The sequence below is a fragment of the Humulus lupulus genome, chromosome 4, assembly GCF_963169125.1.
Source record: "Humulus lupulus chromosome 4, drHumLupu1.1, whole genome shotgun sequence".
In the NCBI taxonomy this organism is placed as follows: Eukaryota; Viridiplantae; Streptophyta; class Magnoliopsida; order Rosales; family Cannabaceae; genus Humulus; species Humulus lupulus.
Window position 1 is genome coordinate 217562429 of NC_084796.1, and position 16068 is coordinate 217578496.

At 30.8% G+C, this 16068-nt stretch overlaps 1 protein-coding gene across 1 annotated transcript; it reads left to right on the forward strand.

Moving 5' to 3' along the window:
• The first annotated feature begins 2517 nt into the window (after positions 1-2517).
• LOC133832896 (uncharacterized) lies at positions 2518-3948 on the forward strand. Its single transcript, XM_062263174.1, has one exon. It carries the CDS (start codon positions 2518-2520, stop codon positions 3946-3948), a length of 1431 nt encoding a protein of 476 aa, XP_062119158.1.
• The last annotated feature ends 12120 nt before the right edge of the window (positions 3949-16068 follow it).

Sequence of the window (16068 nt, forward strand, 5' to 3'; positions counted from 1 at the left end):
GATTAACCCTTATATTTTGTTTAAATGACAATTCAAATCCTATGTTTTGTAAATCAAAACTAAATAGTACATTGGGCTCGAATTCGGTCAAAATATTTTTTAATAGGACTAAAATACTCTTAAGTTTTTTTAATTATTGAATGTTAATTTATATTAAATTCATTTTAAATATTAAAATAAAAATATAATTAAAAATATATTAATTAATTAGAACTTTTTAAAAATTTAATAAAACAAAAAAAATAAAGAAATAAAAATCAAACATAGTTCTCTCTCCTACCTCACCCGCTTTCTCATGTTCTCTCTTCCCCTCCATTTTAGATCTAAGTTTGAGCTTTCACCACCACCATGGTCGTTCACCACCATGGTCATCTATTAGTTTTCAAGTGAAGCTCACAATAGTGGTAGAACCTCAGATCTGGGCATTGTCCTAGTCGTAGACCTCTCCTAGCCCTATGAATCTGGGCACAACCCAAATTGAGGAAGTCGACAGTGGCGACATGATCATTTAGAAGAAATACGGGCTGGGTTAGGCTTGTTTGTGAGGGGGACAACGGCTAAGTTTCAGTGATAGGGGTAGGGGTAGAAAGACAGTCTCGATGGGGGCATAGCTGAGGGATGGTAACGAAGGGGGAAAACATGCACAAGGAAACCCCCTAGGATTTCGGGTTGAAGGGAAAGAGAAGGAAATGCACAAGGAGTTTTATACTTACACTAGACAAGAATTTCTTCTTGAACTTCTTCCTTCTCCAATGGAGAAGATGAGTGTAGCTTGCTAAGTAGGGAGTTTGTTGCAGAAATAGAGGTTAGGGATAGAGAGGGTTTCAGGTTTGGGGAGAGGATGATTGACAGGAAGTGTTTGAGAGAAAAACAAATTGATTAAGCCTTTAACTTGTGAATAGGGTAAAACTCTTCATATTCTTGGCTCTTTGGGGTATATGACCTAGCTCATGAGAGCCCTAGGGTCTACCTGCTAGCCTTGCTGCCCATCTCTCTCTCTCTCTCTTTTCCCTTGGAATTTACCTTTATGCCCTTGCTTATTTTATTCCACACATAAAGAACTCAAGGGCCCTTTGGTAATTTTGTGCTCTAAATTTCCCTTAATTTTTAACCTATAGTTTTTAAATCTCCAAGCATATTTAAATAAATTAATTTGTGACCAAAAAATAAAATTTGTCACAATATCACATAATTTTGACAATTTATCACATATTGACCAAAATGCCCTTAAAGGCCCGAGTAAGAAATTTTCATTTTTAAGCCCGGATAATTGGAATTCAAACCTCAATCAATTCTCTTAAAATTTATTAGCCCGACTTAAAGTCTCAGTTGTCCAAAATATTTTTATGTCATAGTATTCCCCCTTTTATTTAAATCCAAGATTTTTCTACCATTAGGGTTACCCCTTGGTCTAAGACCAATCTTTCTTTGCATAAGCCTAGACCCTTTACCAGATCATCACAACGACTTTAAATATTCACAAAATAACACAATTTCATATAATATCATTTATCAAAATAATATTCTACATAATTCTTCACCGTCTCAAACTAGCTACTAACATGTGTTCAAAACATGGGACGTCACAAATGTTCTATATGTCTCAACCATTGGGAGTTTGATGTACGCAATGGTCTGCAATGGTCTACACAAGACCAGATATTGGACATGCAGTGGGAGTTGTTAGCAAGTATATGTCAAATCCAGGAAAAGCTCATTGGGAAGCAGTGAAGTGGATTTTGAGGTATCTACAAGGAACCACATAGAAGTGTTTGTACTTTGGTAAATGTGAATTAAAAGTACAAGGCTATGTAGATGCAAACTTCGGAGGTGAAATTGATCATTGGAAAAGCACCACCAGCCATAAACTCACTATTGGAATTACAGATGTTAGTTGGATGTCGCAATTACAAAAGATTATAGCTCTATCCACTATAGAGGCTGAGTATGTAGCAGTGACAGAAGCCAGTAAAGAGGTGATATGGCTTCAAGGTTTGTTAATTGAGTTGGAATTCAAGCGGGAGAATAATGTTTTGTATAGTGATAGTTAGAGTGTGATACACTTAGCGAAGAATTCAACATTTCACTCCAGAACGAAGCATATTGGACTTCGTTATCATTTCATCGGATCTTTATTGGAAGATGAAATATTAATACTTGAAACGATTCAAGGAAGTAAGAATCCAACAGATATATTGACAAAGACAGTGACTGTTGACCTAGAAGAATAACAAGACTGGAGTACTCTACTGCATAAAGTGAGGTGTGAAGACAGATTAAAATCAGTCTTCAAGTGGGAGATTGCTAAAGAAAACTATATTTAGCATTCTTATTTTAGTTTTACTAAATTAAGTGAAAGTTAATATTAATAATAGTATAGCTAAATATTGTGTGGTTTATATTGTTTAAAGAAATTTATAAATAAAGTTCTTGTATTATTTTCAAAATAATCCAAAAAAAAAAAAGAGAGAAGAGCTTAGTTAAAAGCCTTTGAGAGAAAAGAGCTTTTGAGATCCGATGTCACCTCTCATTTTTGTGTTGGGAATGGAATACCTCACAAGAATAATGCAAAAAGTGGGACAGAAATCTGACTTTGCTTATCATAGCAGATGTAAGGAGCTGAAGTTAAATCATCTAATGTTTGCTGATGATGTACTTCTGTTTTGCAATGGAGATTATAAGAGTATATGTTACCTACTACAGGGCCTCAAATTATTTTCGCAAACATCAGGACTTCAGCCTAATGCTTCGAAATCTGCCATATTTACCAGTGGGATGAGATCAAAGGAGGTGCAGCGCATACTGGAAGTATCTGGCTTTAGGAAGAGTGAGGTACCATTCAATTACTTAGGTGTACCCATCTGTCCTAAACACATTAGTGCAAGAGAATGTAGTGTGCTAGTGGATAAAATGACTGCTAGAATCAGGTCTTGGAGCACAAGGAATATTTCCTTTGCAGGGAGGGCAGTCTTGATCAACTCTGTTCTTCTCTCAATTCAGTCCTACTGGAGTCAAATCATGCTACTGCCTAGGAAGGTGATTAAAGAGCTCGAAGCAATTTGCCGAGCATATTTGTGGACAGGTAAACAAGTGATGGTTGGAGCAGGGCAAATAGCTTGGGATAGCTTATGTAAGCCTAAAGTAGCAGGAGGTATCGGTTTCAAAAAAATATCTGAATGGAACAAGGCTGCTATGTTTAAATACGTGTGGGCAGTGGCAGCCAAAGAAGACAACTTGTGGGTTCGGTGGGTGCATAGCGTGTACATAAAAGGTAGAGTATGGTGGGATTACATTGCTCCAGCCAATAGCAGCTGGTATTGGAGGAAGGTTATAGCCCTGAAAGACCAGATTAAACAGCAGGTTGATACAGGTTCAAATAACAGGAAGTATAAGATAGCAGAGGGTTACAAACTTCTTAACCCAATTCAGGAGAGGGTTAACTGGAACAAGGAGGTTTGGGGGAGACTAAATACCCCTAAGCATAGCTTCATATTATGGTTAGCTATACAAGACAGATTGAAGACTAAAGCTAGATTACACAGATTCAATATTATTTCGGAAGCTCACTGTCAGTTTTGCAAACTAGCAGATGAAACAACCTCACATCTCTTCTTTGATTGCCCATACTCTAGGGAGTGCCTTCAACAGATTAAACAATGGGTCTGCTGGAGCATAACTGGGAGCCAACTATCTGGTCTTGTGAGGGCAATAGGCAGATTGAAGGCAACAAGATTCAGGAAAATGGTCCTTTCAGCAATCATGGCTGCACTAGTGTACCACTTATGGAGGGCAAGGAATGAAATTATTTGGTTATCATCACTTGATAACCCAACAAGTATTGTACAGAAGACCAAAATAGCTTGTAAGACTAGAATACAAAGTGTATGGCCAAAGAAAGTATCTGCCAAAGATATTGAATGGTATACTGTTTTTATAAATAGAATATAGCCTCTGTATAGTTAACAGAAGTATGACTGGACCTTAATGGGTGCCATTTGTTTGTAAATTGGATTTGAAGTAATGAAATACACTGCTGAGTTACCAAAAAAAAAAAAAAAAAGAGCTTTTGAGATAATTTTTTGTGAGAAAAATTATTGGGTGTAATTGGGGTGTGGGTTGAGAGTTACAAGTGTTGTAAACACTTTGTGTATTTTTATCTTTCTAGTAAAAGATTTACAACTGATTTAGATACATAGAATCCTGCCAAACTTGGTTATCAAATTTGTGCATATGTGTGTTATTCCTGCTCTTATTTTTTAATTCCAATTAATCTGATTTATAAGAGAAGTTGTGTATTTTCCCCAACAATTTGGCTTAGGCTTAAGTTCTTCAAACATTTTCTCAACCAGCTGTTTTGAAGCACAACCAAGAGAAGGTAGTGTGTCGAAATCCTCACACTCCTACTTTTTCTGAAGGAAATTTCAGTTGCATTAGAACGATACTAAGCCTGGTTTCAATGGTGCGAGCAAAAACATTTTCGAAACGGGCTGCGTTGCCTGGTGTGGTGACTAGGTGATCTTGGCATCACGTTTCGCCAACATTCAAGCCATGTCTACCATTGGAATCATGTGGCCTTGCGCCATAAGAGGAAACATTAGAAAGTGAAGCTGTTTATCTTGGGAAGCCATTGAAATTTGAAAAGAAAATTTTTAATACGAGATCGATGTGTTTCTCTTTCTAGAAAAATATCTAAATAGCAGCTAGTGCTACTGTTAAGCACTCAAAGCCAGAACAGGATTGTGTGGACGATGTTTCCCTCGTCCCTGCATCAATAAAGATTCGTTTTTATTTTATGTCTTTGTAGAGTCTCACACTGATATGAATATGAACTGTTAAAAAGTCAACAAAGGAGGGTTCCGCCTTTATTGAGAGTCTTCATGCCAAAGTTGCAATCATTCATGGGCAGAAAGCTCGTTACTCATGTAGTCTCTGAATTAGTCCTAAATTTTTTTGGCTACCAGATTATTTATAGTCACAAAAATAGTGTTGTTTTTTATGTATAAAGTTTAGTCGTAAGTTCTTTTATTCTATTATATATAATTAATTTGAAGGATCAATAATTTTTTCATAAGAACACTATTTTCACTTTGAACCATTAAAAAAGTTCAATGATTAGTTTGTTAAGAACAATAAAAAATTTATTAACACCCCAAACTTGTTGTCCTTCATTAAATATCACGTACATGATAACCAGTGGGGGAGGGAGGTGGGGGCATGTGGGGCATGCCCCACTCAACTTTTACAATTTTTTTAAAGTGGAATTTGAACTTATTTTGAAATATACACATAAATTATAGTGAGGTCAAATAAATAATTTTATCTACTTTGCATATAATAAAAAAAATATTATATATATGTACAATACATATATATATATAAGTATTTTAATTTTTGGTATATAAACAAAAACTTTCATCAACCAATATTATTATATGTTGATATAAAGTTGAATTATGAGACACTTCAAAATAATAAAAAAAAATATCACCTAATTTTGTTGTTTCTTTTTATTTTAAATATTTTGTTGCACTCATGTATAAAAAAAACAAACACGTGTGTTAACATAAATGTTTGAAACTTGTTTTCGGTACCTTAAATTATTCATAATTTCTAAAAAAAATTGTGTAATGTATATTATGACTACAATATATACAATCATATAAAAACAATTAAGATTCTAAATATCTACATACTAAAAGCACAAATGGTACACCAATAGTCCCTTTTATAGGAGAATTTCTCAATATTTTTTATAACATCAAAAAAATTTTTTGCCCCCACTGTACTTTGTGGCTGGCTCCGCCATTGATGATAACGTGATTTCAATTTTACCTTAAAGTTTGTTTTTATTATAAATTTGACCATACAATTAATTTTATTTTTATTTAATTGTTATATAAATTAAATCAAAAAAAGATTTATTCAATTTTTACCAATAATTTGTAGGAGTTGAATATGTAATTTTTTTGTTAGATTATATAATTAATTAAATGGTTAGAAAAAATTACATAAAGATAGATTCCTTATAATAATGTTATTAATGTATTTGTTAGCTATAAGTTAAAAAAATGGGAAAATGTTGATTTGGAAAAAGCTCAAAGAATTTTAAAATTTATATAGTTTTGTGTTATTTTTTTAATAATAACATTAAATGAAGATTTGTTAAAATATTTATTTTTTCCCAAAACAAATACATTATTAGTTGATGAAAAAAAGAATCCATAAAAATGATGAAAATAAGAATTCAAAAAAAAAATTAAGCAATTTAAATTTTGTATATTATTTATTTGTTTATTCATTAATTTAATTTTCTAAGGTAAATTATTTACTTTTATGATTGTTGATAAAATTATAAGTAGTTTAACACGTTTCGTATTTTTCATCAATTTTATTTAGTCATATATTGTTGATAATTCCATTTTAGTGTCGTTTTAGAATGTGTTTTTGTAGTAGTCTTGAGTTTTTTTGTTTATTTTGTACAAGATTATGCTTGTGTTTGTCTTTGTTGTAAGTCGGTGCTATGATTCATGAGTTAAACGCGAAAACAAGAAGAAATGGTGGAAAAATAGAGCCTTTGGTTGTTGTTTGAGTCAAATTGGCGTCAAAGAAGAGTTAGAAGAATTTTTTGATGAAGTTGATGAAGGAAGGATTTAAAATGGTCAAGTTTTGAAAAAAAAATAGAATTAGAGTTGCGGCATGGGCTTAAGGTCCGCGACTCTAGCAAAGTCAGAAGCTACTCAAATTTGGCATGAATTAATGTCGCAGCATGCTCTTTAGGGTCGCAACATGACGAGTGGCAGAGAGTAAAGGAAAAACTTGGCACGCACACGGGCCGCAGCATTGTCACCTAAGGGCCGCGACACTTGAAGGCGGAGGCGCAAACCTCCTTGGCATTTTGAAGACACGGGCTGCAACATGAGAAGACCAGAGTCGCGACGCACTTCCCTGAAGAGGAGAAAACACTATTTAGGTTTATAAACAAACATTAGAGAGAGGTTTTTTTAAGGAGGGTTTTAATTACGAATTTTAGAGAGCTTTTGACTGCTAAGCTTTATTTATGCATTTTTCTTCTTCTTTAATTTCTTTCAAGTTTTGGATGTTAAAGATGATAACATTTATCTTTATTGTGTTAGCTATGTTTGCCATGAACTAAACATTTTTCTCTAGGGTTTAATGTAATCACTTTGGATCTTGTTAATTTTCTATTAAGTGCAATTTTATTCTTCTTCTTCTACTCTCCATCTCTACTGGTTTGTGTTTAAGGCTTACAATTTACTGGTCATTTATTGTATGATTTATGATTTTAATACGATATCCGAGAGGGGAGAGTTAAATATTCTATAGCCATTGAGACATAGATTGTATATAGGATGATAGTATCTATATGATTTGTGTAACTTTTAGGGTTATGATGTTTAATGTCTGCTATGTGTTGAAATCTGTCACATATATGTAGAAGATTTGCATATAGGTTGAAAACTTTTTATCTTAATAACCCGCTATTAAGATAGAATTAGAAGATTGAATCATGCTGAAATAATTAAATTGACAAGTGAATTAGTTGATGAGACTAATACCCTAGGTCTTTATTCTTGAATTTGTCTTATTATTGCTTTGTTTATTTTAGTTTTTATTATTAGTTTATTAATTAATTTGAATTTTGATAGTCAAATAGAAACCAAGAGAAAATTATTGGTAATTGATTAGTAGTCTCTGTGGGACGATCTCGTTCTTACGACCACATATACTTGCGTACATTATTTTACTGATCAATTATTACATAAGTAAATAGATATTCATATAAATATTTTCTAATATCATGTTGTTTAGGGGTAGAAAATTAAAAAAATCTTAATATTTAAATAAGCCTTGAACATAAAAAATCAAGACTAAAAAATTAAATTGATAAAAAAAAGGTCAAATTTAAGGATAAAAATGAAACAACTTTATCAATTTATGTGATATTTAGTGATAGATAAAAAGTTTATGGGGTAAATTCATATTAAGATAAGTAATTAGGGGGTAAAAGAAGACTAATTTTGCTATTTAGGGTAGGGCTGTGCAAAAAATTTACAACCCGCCCAACCCGAATAAACCGCCCAAACCAACCCGAAAAAACTGCCAAAAAACGCAACCCGAATGAACTGACCAAAATTTAAACCGCCCAATTGTTACATTGGGCGGGTTGAAAATAATTATCAACCCGCCCAATATAACCCAACCCGCTCAATTAACTTCAACTTCAAGCACAATCTCACAGTAAAGCTCTAAAACATTGAATTAGAAATTAATCAACTAAAAACCAAATTTGGTTTGGAAGAACAAGTTATGAACATAGCAAAATAGATCAATCGATAGCCCATCAACAAAAATTGTTTGATTCTCTCTAAAATTCCACTGAAGCAAGGGAGGTTGATCTATACTCACCATTGTTTTGAACTTTTTGGTGATGAAATCCTTGCTGCAACTTCCTTGTCGCACGAACCTAGGGCATTTTGGTTTTGAGCTTCAGATCTCGCTCATGAACCCAGAACTGATGCAACCTCCCTTGTCATTCGAACCCGAGATCTTGGGATTAGGGACGATGCAAAGCAGATTTGGCCAGGGTTGGGGACGAAGGGCGCTAGAGGCGGAGGCGATCAATAGTTGGGATTGGGGACAAAGTGCACCAGATCTACGCCTCCCCATGTTGCACCACGAGCCACGAACTTTGATATGATATGAGAAGAGAAGAAGAGAAGAGAAGAGAAAGGAACACCATTAACATGAACAGAGAAGAAGAAGAATATGAGAGAAGGGGAAGATCTGGAAGGAAGGGGAAAAGAAGAGAGATGAGAAAGAAAAGACAAATTAAATATATGTTTTTTTTTCTTTTTTAAATATTAAATTAAATTCATTTATTATTTTAAAATATATTTTTAATTATTTATTTAATTCATTAAATCAAACTTTCGAAGACATTTTGGTCATGTTGTAAAATTATTTGACCAAATTTAGTTTCAAGATATCATTTTGTTTCATTTTACAAAACAAAGGGTCATGTTTGTTATTTAACAAAATATAGAGGTCGATCGAGTATTCGGATAAAACACAGGAACCAAACTGATATTTTTCCTTTAAATATTATATTTTTATTAATCAAAGTAATAAAAGAAAAAGATAAAGAATAAAAAAAATTATTTAGAAAGAGAATAAATGTAAATGATTAAAAAAATATTTAAATGAGAGATTAGTCTTAGCTACATTTATATGTTAATGGATGTATATGTAAAATGGAGCATTAATTTAGCGACGTTGATTTTAAAAGATTTTAGTTAAATTTTAACTACTAGGCATTATACATATTCTCTTGTGAGTAACTATGTTATTATATATTTTTTTCATCAAAATAGAATTTAAAGATTTATTTGAACTATTTGACCAAATACATGATCCAAAAAATATATAAATTTATTTATTTATTGTGTATAAATTATTTTCAACAATTTTGCCAATATTAAATTTATAAATAAATTTAAATCGACACTATAACAAGTCATAATGCATTAAGAGTTTAATTTATAAAATTATATATAACTCACAATGATTATAATTTAATTACACTCACATAAAAATAGCTTGACTGAAAATATATGAACTCAAAATTATAGTTATTCATAATAACGAGTTTATCACAACAAATAAATCTTAAACTATTACAGTACAAGGAATAAATTACATATAAAAAAATAAAGATATTTAGCAAATAAGTTCATCTCTAACATTGCTAAGAACTTTAGAGTGTGCTCAATATTTCACAAATTCTAAAAAGATAGTGTAAAATTGATGGAGAATTAGACATCATTTTATCATTTTTTTTAGCAACACTATCGTTGTTATGCATCGGTAGGCATAATTTTTGCCAAAAACCAACTTTTCAAAGCACCATTGCAATGATATCGCAACTGCATTGTTAGACATAATTTTTTTTTTTTGTAATTTTCAGAATTGTAGGTTTGAAAAAAAAACATAAGTAAACCCCTAAAATCCTATATATAAGTGTTTGAAGTCTATAAATTAGTGTCTTAAGTCAATCTTTTTCTTTTGTTCAAGTTTCAGACTAGATTTTTTATCATTAAAACTTAAAAAAATATAGAGAGATGTGATTTATTGGTGGTGGAGGTGGCGATGTTAATGGTGATGAAGATATCAACAATGACAGCGACATTGTGATGTGGTGTTTTTTGTTGTGGGGAGGTCATGATGGCGAATAGTGGTAGTGGTGGTGGTATCGCCTTAAAGATAGAGGTCGTAGAGAGAGGGAGATAGTTTGGAACTCTTAGGGGTAATAAAGTCCATGTTTGATAAAATGACATAGTTTGGGAATGCAGGCTAATATTGGTATGTGTTTGAATTTGTATAAACTATGAAGCATATTGTGTGAAATTTCCCAAAGAGAAACACAAATCAGAGTAAGAGATCCATCCTTCGTGGCAATTAATAATTTGGGTGCTTGTGTTTTGTCACTTCCCTTTTGTAAATCAATTCCAATTTTTATTCTTTAGATAACCTTAATAATAGCACGTGAAATTGGTGAAGGAAAAGGGAAATTTGAGTTTTTATGCTTAATAAGGTGTCCTAAATCAAAAAAATATGAGGCATTCTAATCATTTAAAAAAATATATCAAATTTTTTAATAATACCCAAAATACTCATCTTATAATTTTTCTCATCCACTTCCTTTTCTCTCTTCCCTCTCTCTCCCTCAACCCATTCCTCTCGACTCTCTCTCTAAAAAAAATGCATAGGTAAGGTAAAATATAAGAGAACTCAATGTAATAGCAAGTATTCCTTACTTAAGACACTAAAATACTGCATTTCGAACAGATCTGGGCATGATTTTTGGGTTTCTTTGCGATTTTTTTTCTTCAGATCTGAAACTTTGAAATCTTCAGAAAATTGACGAGGTTCAATGGTGCTCGATGCCAGCTCAATGGAGCCTTCAAAATCAATATTTTCATGAAAAAATGGATGTTGCTCGATGGTGTTCGACGTGATTCTTGCAAGATACGTAATTTTTCACTCGAGAGTCCATTTGGGGTGATATTTTTTTATTTTGGGTATTTTTTCAAGATCTACAAGTTTGAGATGTGTATATACACATTTGGGAAATGTAAATCTTGAAAAAAATGACAAATGCAAAACATACCTCATGTTCAAGATATGTTTTGGTATGTTTTCATGTTCTAAACTTTGAAAATGTGTATGTGAACATATAAAATGTGTAGATCTCAAAAAACTACCCAAAAAAAATCACCCCAAATGGACACCAGAGTGAAAAATTATATCTCTTACAAGAATTGCATCGAACCACCATTGAACCACCATCGAGCAACCATCGAACCACCATCGAGCAACTTCGATTTTTTCATGAAAATCTTGATATTGAAGGCCCCATCGAGCTGGTATCGAGCATCATCAAGCAACAATCGAGCAAAGTCAATTTTTAACATATTTCAAAGTTTCAGATCTAAAAAATAACTCAAAAATCATGCCCAGCTTGATGGTTGCTCGATTGTGTTTGATGCTACCTCGATGGGGCCTTCAAAATCAAGATTTTCATGAAAAAATCGACGTGGTTCGATGCAATTATTGTAAGAAACATAATTTTTCACTCGGGTGTCTGTTTGTGATGATTTTTTTTATTTTTGGTATTTTTTTTAGATATACACGTATTAGATGTTCACATACACATTTGAAAAGTTTATAACTTGAAAACATACCAAAACATATCTTGAACATGAGGTATGTTTTGCATTTTTCATTTATTTCAAGATTTACATTTCTCAAATGTGTATATACACATCTCAAACGTGTAGATTTTGAAAAAATACCCAAAATCAAAAAACAAATCACCCCAAACGGACACTCGAGTAAAAAATTATGTATCATGCAATAATTGCATCGAACACCATCGAACCTCCATTGAATCACCATTAAGCAACATCGATTTTTTCATGAAAATCTTGATTTTGAAGACCCCATCAAGCTGGCATCGAGCACCATCGAACCACGTCGATTTTCTGCAGATTTCAAAGTTTCAGATTTGAAAAAAAAAAAAACTCAAAATCCATGCCCAGATCTGTTCGAAATGTAGTATTTTAGTGTCCTAAGTGAGGAACACTTTCTATTACATTGATTTCTATTATATTTTACCTTACCCATGGATTTTTTTCTAGAGAGGGAGTTGAGAAGAATGGGTTGAGGGAGAGAGGGAAAAGAGAAGAGGAAGTGGATGGGAAAAATTATGAGAGGGGTATTTTGGGTATTGTCAAAGGAATTGACATTTTTTTTAAATGATTTAAATGCCTAGTATTTTTTTGACTTAGAACCCCTCATTAAGCATAAAAACTCAAATTTCCCAAGAAAAACTACATTGCAGACCAAAATACCACTGATATTGGATTGTGGGACCTGCCCACAAGTGGTCCTTTTTATGGCGCGTAAGACAGACGCGCCATCTAATTGGTTGGTGCAATACTATGCGCGTAAGGCAGGTAGGAATGAATCCGGACGTGACACACGACAACTTCTGGGGACGACTCATTGCGGCTATTGGCAGCGACTTTGGCTCGGATCATGGTGGGCGGTCACTGCCAAGCTCCTCCATTCAGCAGAAAACACGTGTCATAGGAGGCGAATGAAACGTCAACACGCAAGCATCTGGGACCGTCGATTGTGCGGCTGGGTTATTGGGCCGGACCGAATGCTTTTGGTCATTCGGATAATCACATAAATATCTTTACTTCGTACTTAATACACATAATTACCCTTTATTTCAAAAAATAAAATAAAATCTACACCTTTTTAAATTAGAATATTTTATTAAAATAGCATTAACATATAAAAAATATATTACAAAAATATATTAATTTTTATTGAGTTAAGATTTAAAATTTATATTTATTTTAAGGTAAAACATACATACAAAAAAAATTACAAAATATTTTTTTACATTAATTTTTTTTTTAAATGTAAACAAAAATTAATAATACTAGTTTACGATTTTCTTAAAAATTCAAAAGTGTTGCGAATAAAATAATTTTTTATTTACTTACAACAAAATTATAAATAACGAGTTTACTCTTTACTATTTATTTTAATGAAATTGCAAACAACGCGCTTATATTAATAATAAAATATCAATAAGTCTATATCATGTAGAGACAATACAAATTTTTATTTAACGAAAATGTAATTAATGAGTTTATTTTGTAATTATTTAAATGAAATTGTAAGTAATGAATTTATTTTGCAATAATTCTAAACTTTCTTAACATTATATTTAAAACTATTAATATTAATTGATATAGCAAGTTTTTCATTATAAATTTTGGAAAAAAGTTGAAGAACAATAATAATTTATATTTAAAAGTGTGAATAAATAAATTATATTTATTTGAATAAGATATTAAGAGACTACGAGAGTATATGAAAATGAGAAATTTGAAAGGAAAAAAAATCTAAGTGAAAGAGTTTGAAACAATTAAACTATTCAAAAAATGATAGTTTGAGAATTTTACTATAAAAAATAGGTATTTATAAGGAAAAATAAAAAAGTAGGCAATTGAATAGAGTGATATAAGAAATTATCGGACATTTATGGCCACACATAAATATTATTTCTTCACATTTAATACACATAATTATCCTTTATTTAAAAAATAATGAGATCTATACCATTTTTCTTATAGTATTTGACTAAAATAGCCTTAACATATAAAAAATATATCAATTTTTATTTAACTAAAATTTCAAATTTTTATATTTATTTTAATGTAAAAAATGCACACACAAAATTACAAAGCATTTTTTTTTTGTTATATTTAAAAAAAAAATAAGTAATTTAAATGTAAACAAAAATTAAGAACACTAGTTTACGATTTCCTTAAAAATTCAAAAGTGTAAACAAATTGTTTACAGTATATTTAAATTTGAAATAATAAACAGGTAGTTTATAACTTATATTTAAGTTGGCTTGAAATTGTAAACAAGTAGTTTACAATTATGTTTTTGTTTATCATTTAAGTTTTTTTTTATTGAAAATTAATTACATTAATTGGAATAGGAATTTAAAAATATATTTATGTTTAAATTTGAAATTACTCGTGAAGAAATTAATTTTGTACTGACAACAAAATTGTAAACAACGAGTTTACTCTTTACTATTTATTTTAATGAAATTATAAACAACGAGTTTACAATTTCGCAAAGTAAGAGTAAAATATCTATAAGCATATATCGTGTAGAGACAATACAAATTTTTATTTAACGAAAATATAATTAATGAGTTTATTCTTTAATTATTTAAATGAAATTGTAAGTAATGAATTTATTTTGCAATAATTTATTTTAAAAATTCTAAACTTTCTTAAAATTTTATTTAAAATTATTAATATTAATTGATATGGCAATTTATTATAATTTTGGAAAAAAATTGAACAATAATAATGTATATTTAAAAATGTAAATAAATAAATTAAATTTATTTGAATAAGATATTAAGAAACTAAGAGAGTATATGGAAATGAGAAATTTGAAAAAAATAATCTAAGTGTGAGAGTTTGAAATAATTAAACTATTCAAAAAAGATAGTTTGAGAATTTTGCTATAAAAAACCAAGATATTTAAAAGGAAAAAAAAAGGGTAATTGTATGGAGTAATGTAAAAAAAAAAGAGGCATTTGTGGTAATTTTTCCTTAGAAAAAAGGCATTTTCTTTCTTGTGGACTTTATTTTTGCCACTTTTTTTTATTTCTTAAAAAATTACATAAATTAAATTCAAAGTGAATAGTTTTATTAATACAATATATCACATTAAATCTATGAAGATATTAATTAAAACTTGATTTATTTCAGCATTTAAATTGAATAAATGTGCATTTTGGAATGCAAATTATAAAATAAAGAATTAGATGAAATACTTTTTTTATTATTTTTCTTTTATATTTTTAAGGTATATCAATTTTACATAATCCACTATAAATGCTCTAACGTTCACCTGTTGACTAAATAATTAGCCATGTTAAGGAAGATATAATATTTTATATTAGAATTTTACTTTTCACGTTGTAAATTTCTAGTAATTAATTACATAAAGAAATTTCACTTTTTATACTTAATAATACATAATATTACCAAAAAATCTCAGCACTAATAATTTTTTTAATTTGACGATAAACATTCATCTCATACCCAAAATATTATTCTTATTATATCTTCAAATCCTAAAATCTTCTCTTCCTCTCTCTCTCCCTCTCTCTTTTTCATTCTCACGAAATCCTCTCTAAAACTCACAGATTTGTATAATTTTCATGTCGAAACTGTTGTAGGTCATCTCCATTGTCTTTGTGAAGTCGCCAATATCAAAGGCAACATCCATTTTGAGTATTTTTTTAGGAGAAAAACTATGGGTAATAAGATTGTTCATTTTATGTGTTGGGTATTATTTGTTTACATTTTTTTTTGGCTATTTTGAACAGATCTGAGCCTATATTGGTGTGTTTTTTTAGTGAGATTCCGCGATCTGCGTTTTTCTGGGTTTTTTTCAACTTTTTTGCTTGATAGGAGCTCAATAACGGTTCGATAAGAGCTCGATGGTATGTAGAAGAATGTCTTTTATGAGCTCGATGCTGCTCGATATAGTTCGATTATAGCTCGATAGTTTTAGGTTTTGTTGCTCGATTGTGCTCGATGAGGGTTCGATTGGACCCTAGAATATTTAGTGTAGTTGTTTTCTCGATATGTGCTCGATAAGAGCTCGATAAGGTTCGATTAAGGTTTTGGTTAGGTTTTATGTTCGATTTAAGAAATGGTAGCTCGATACTAACTCGATAAGAGCTCAATTATTGGCTCAATGGTAACTCGATAGCATTCGATTATAGCTCAATAAAGCTCGATAATGTTCTTTTTTCATGAATTTCTGAAAAATTGACAGTTTTCTTGACAATTTCAATGTTTTTTATTCCAACACAGGTTCCATTGTCTACGTTTTTGTATCCTACAATGGTGTTTGGGAATTACAAGGGAA

Bases quoted from the DNA above. Each gene is read 5' to 3' on its own strand.
- LOC133832896 (XM_062263174.1), top strand. From the start codon at position 2,518: ATGTCACCTCTCATTTTTGTGTTGGGAATGGAATACCTCACAAGAATA.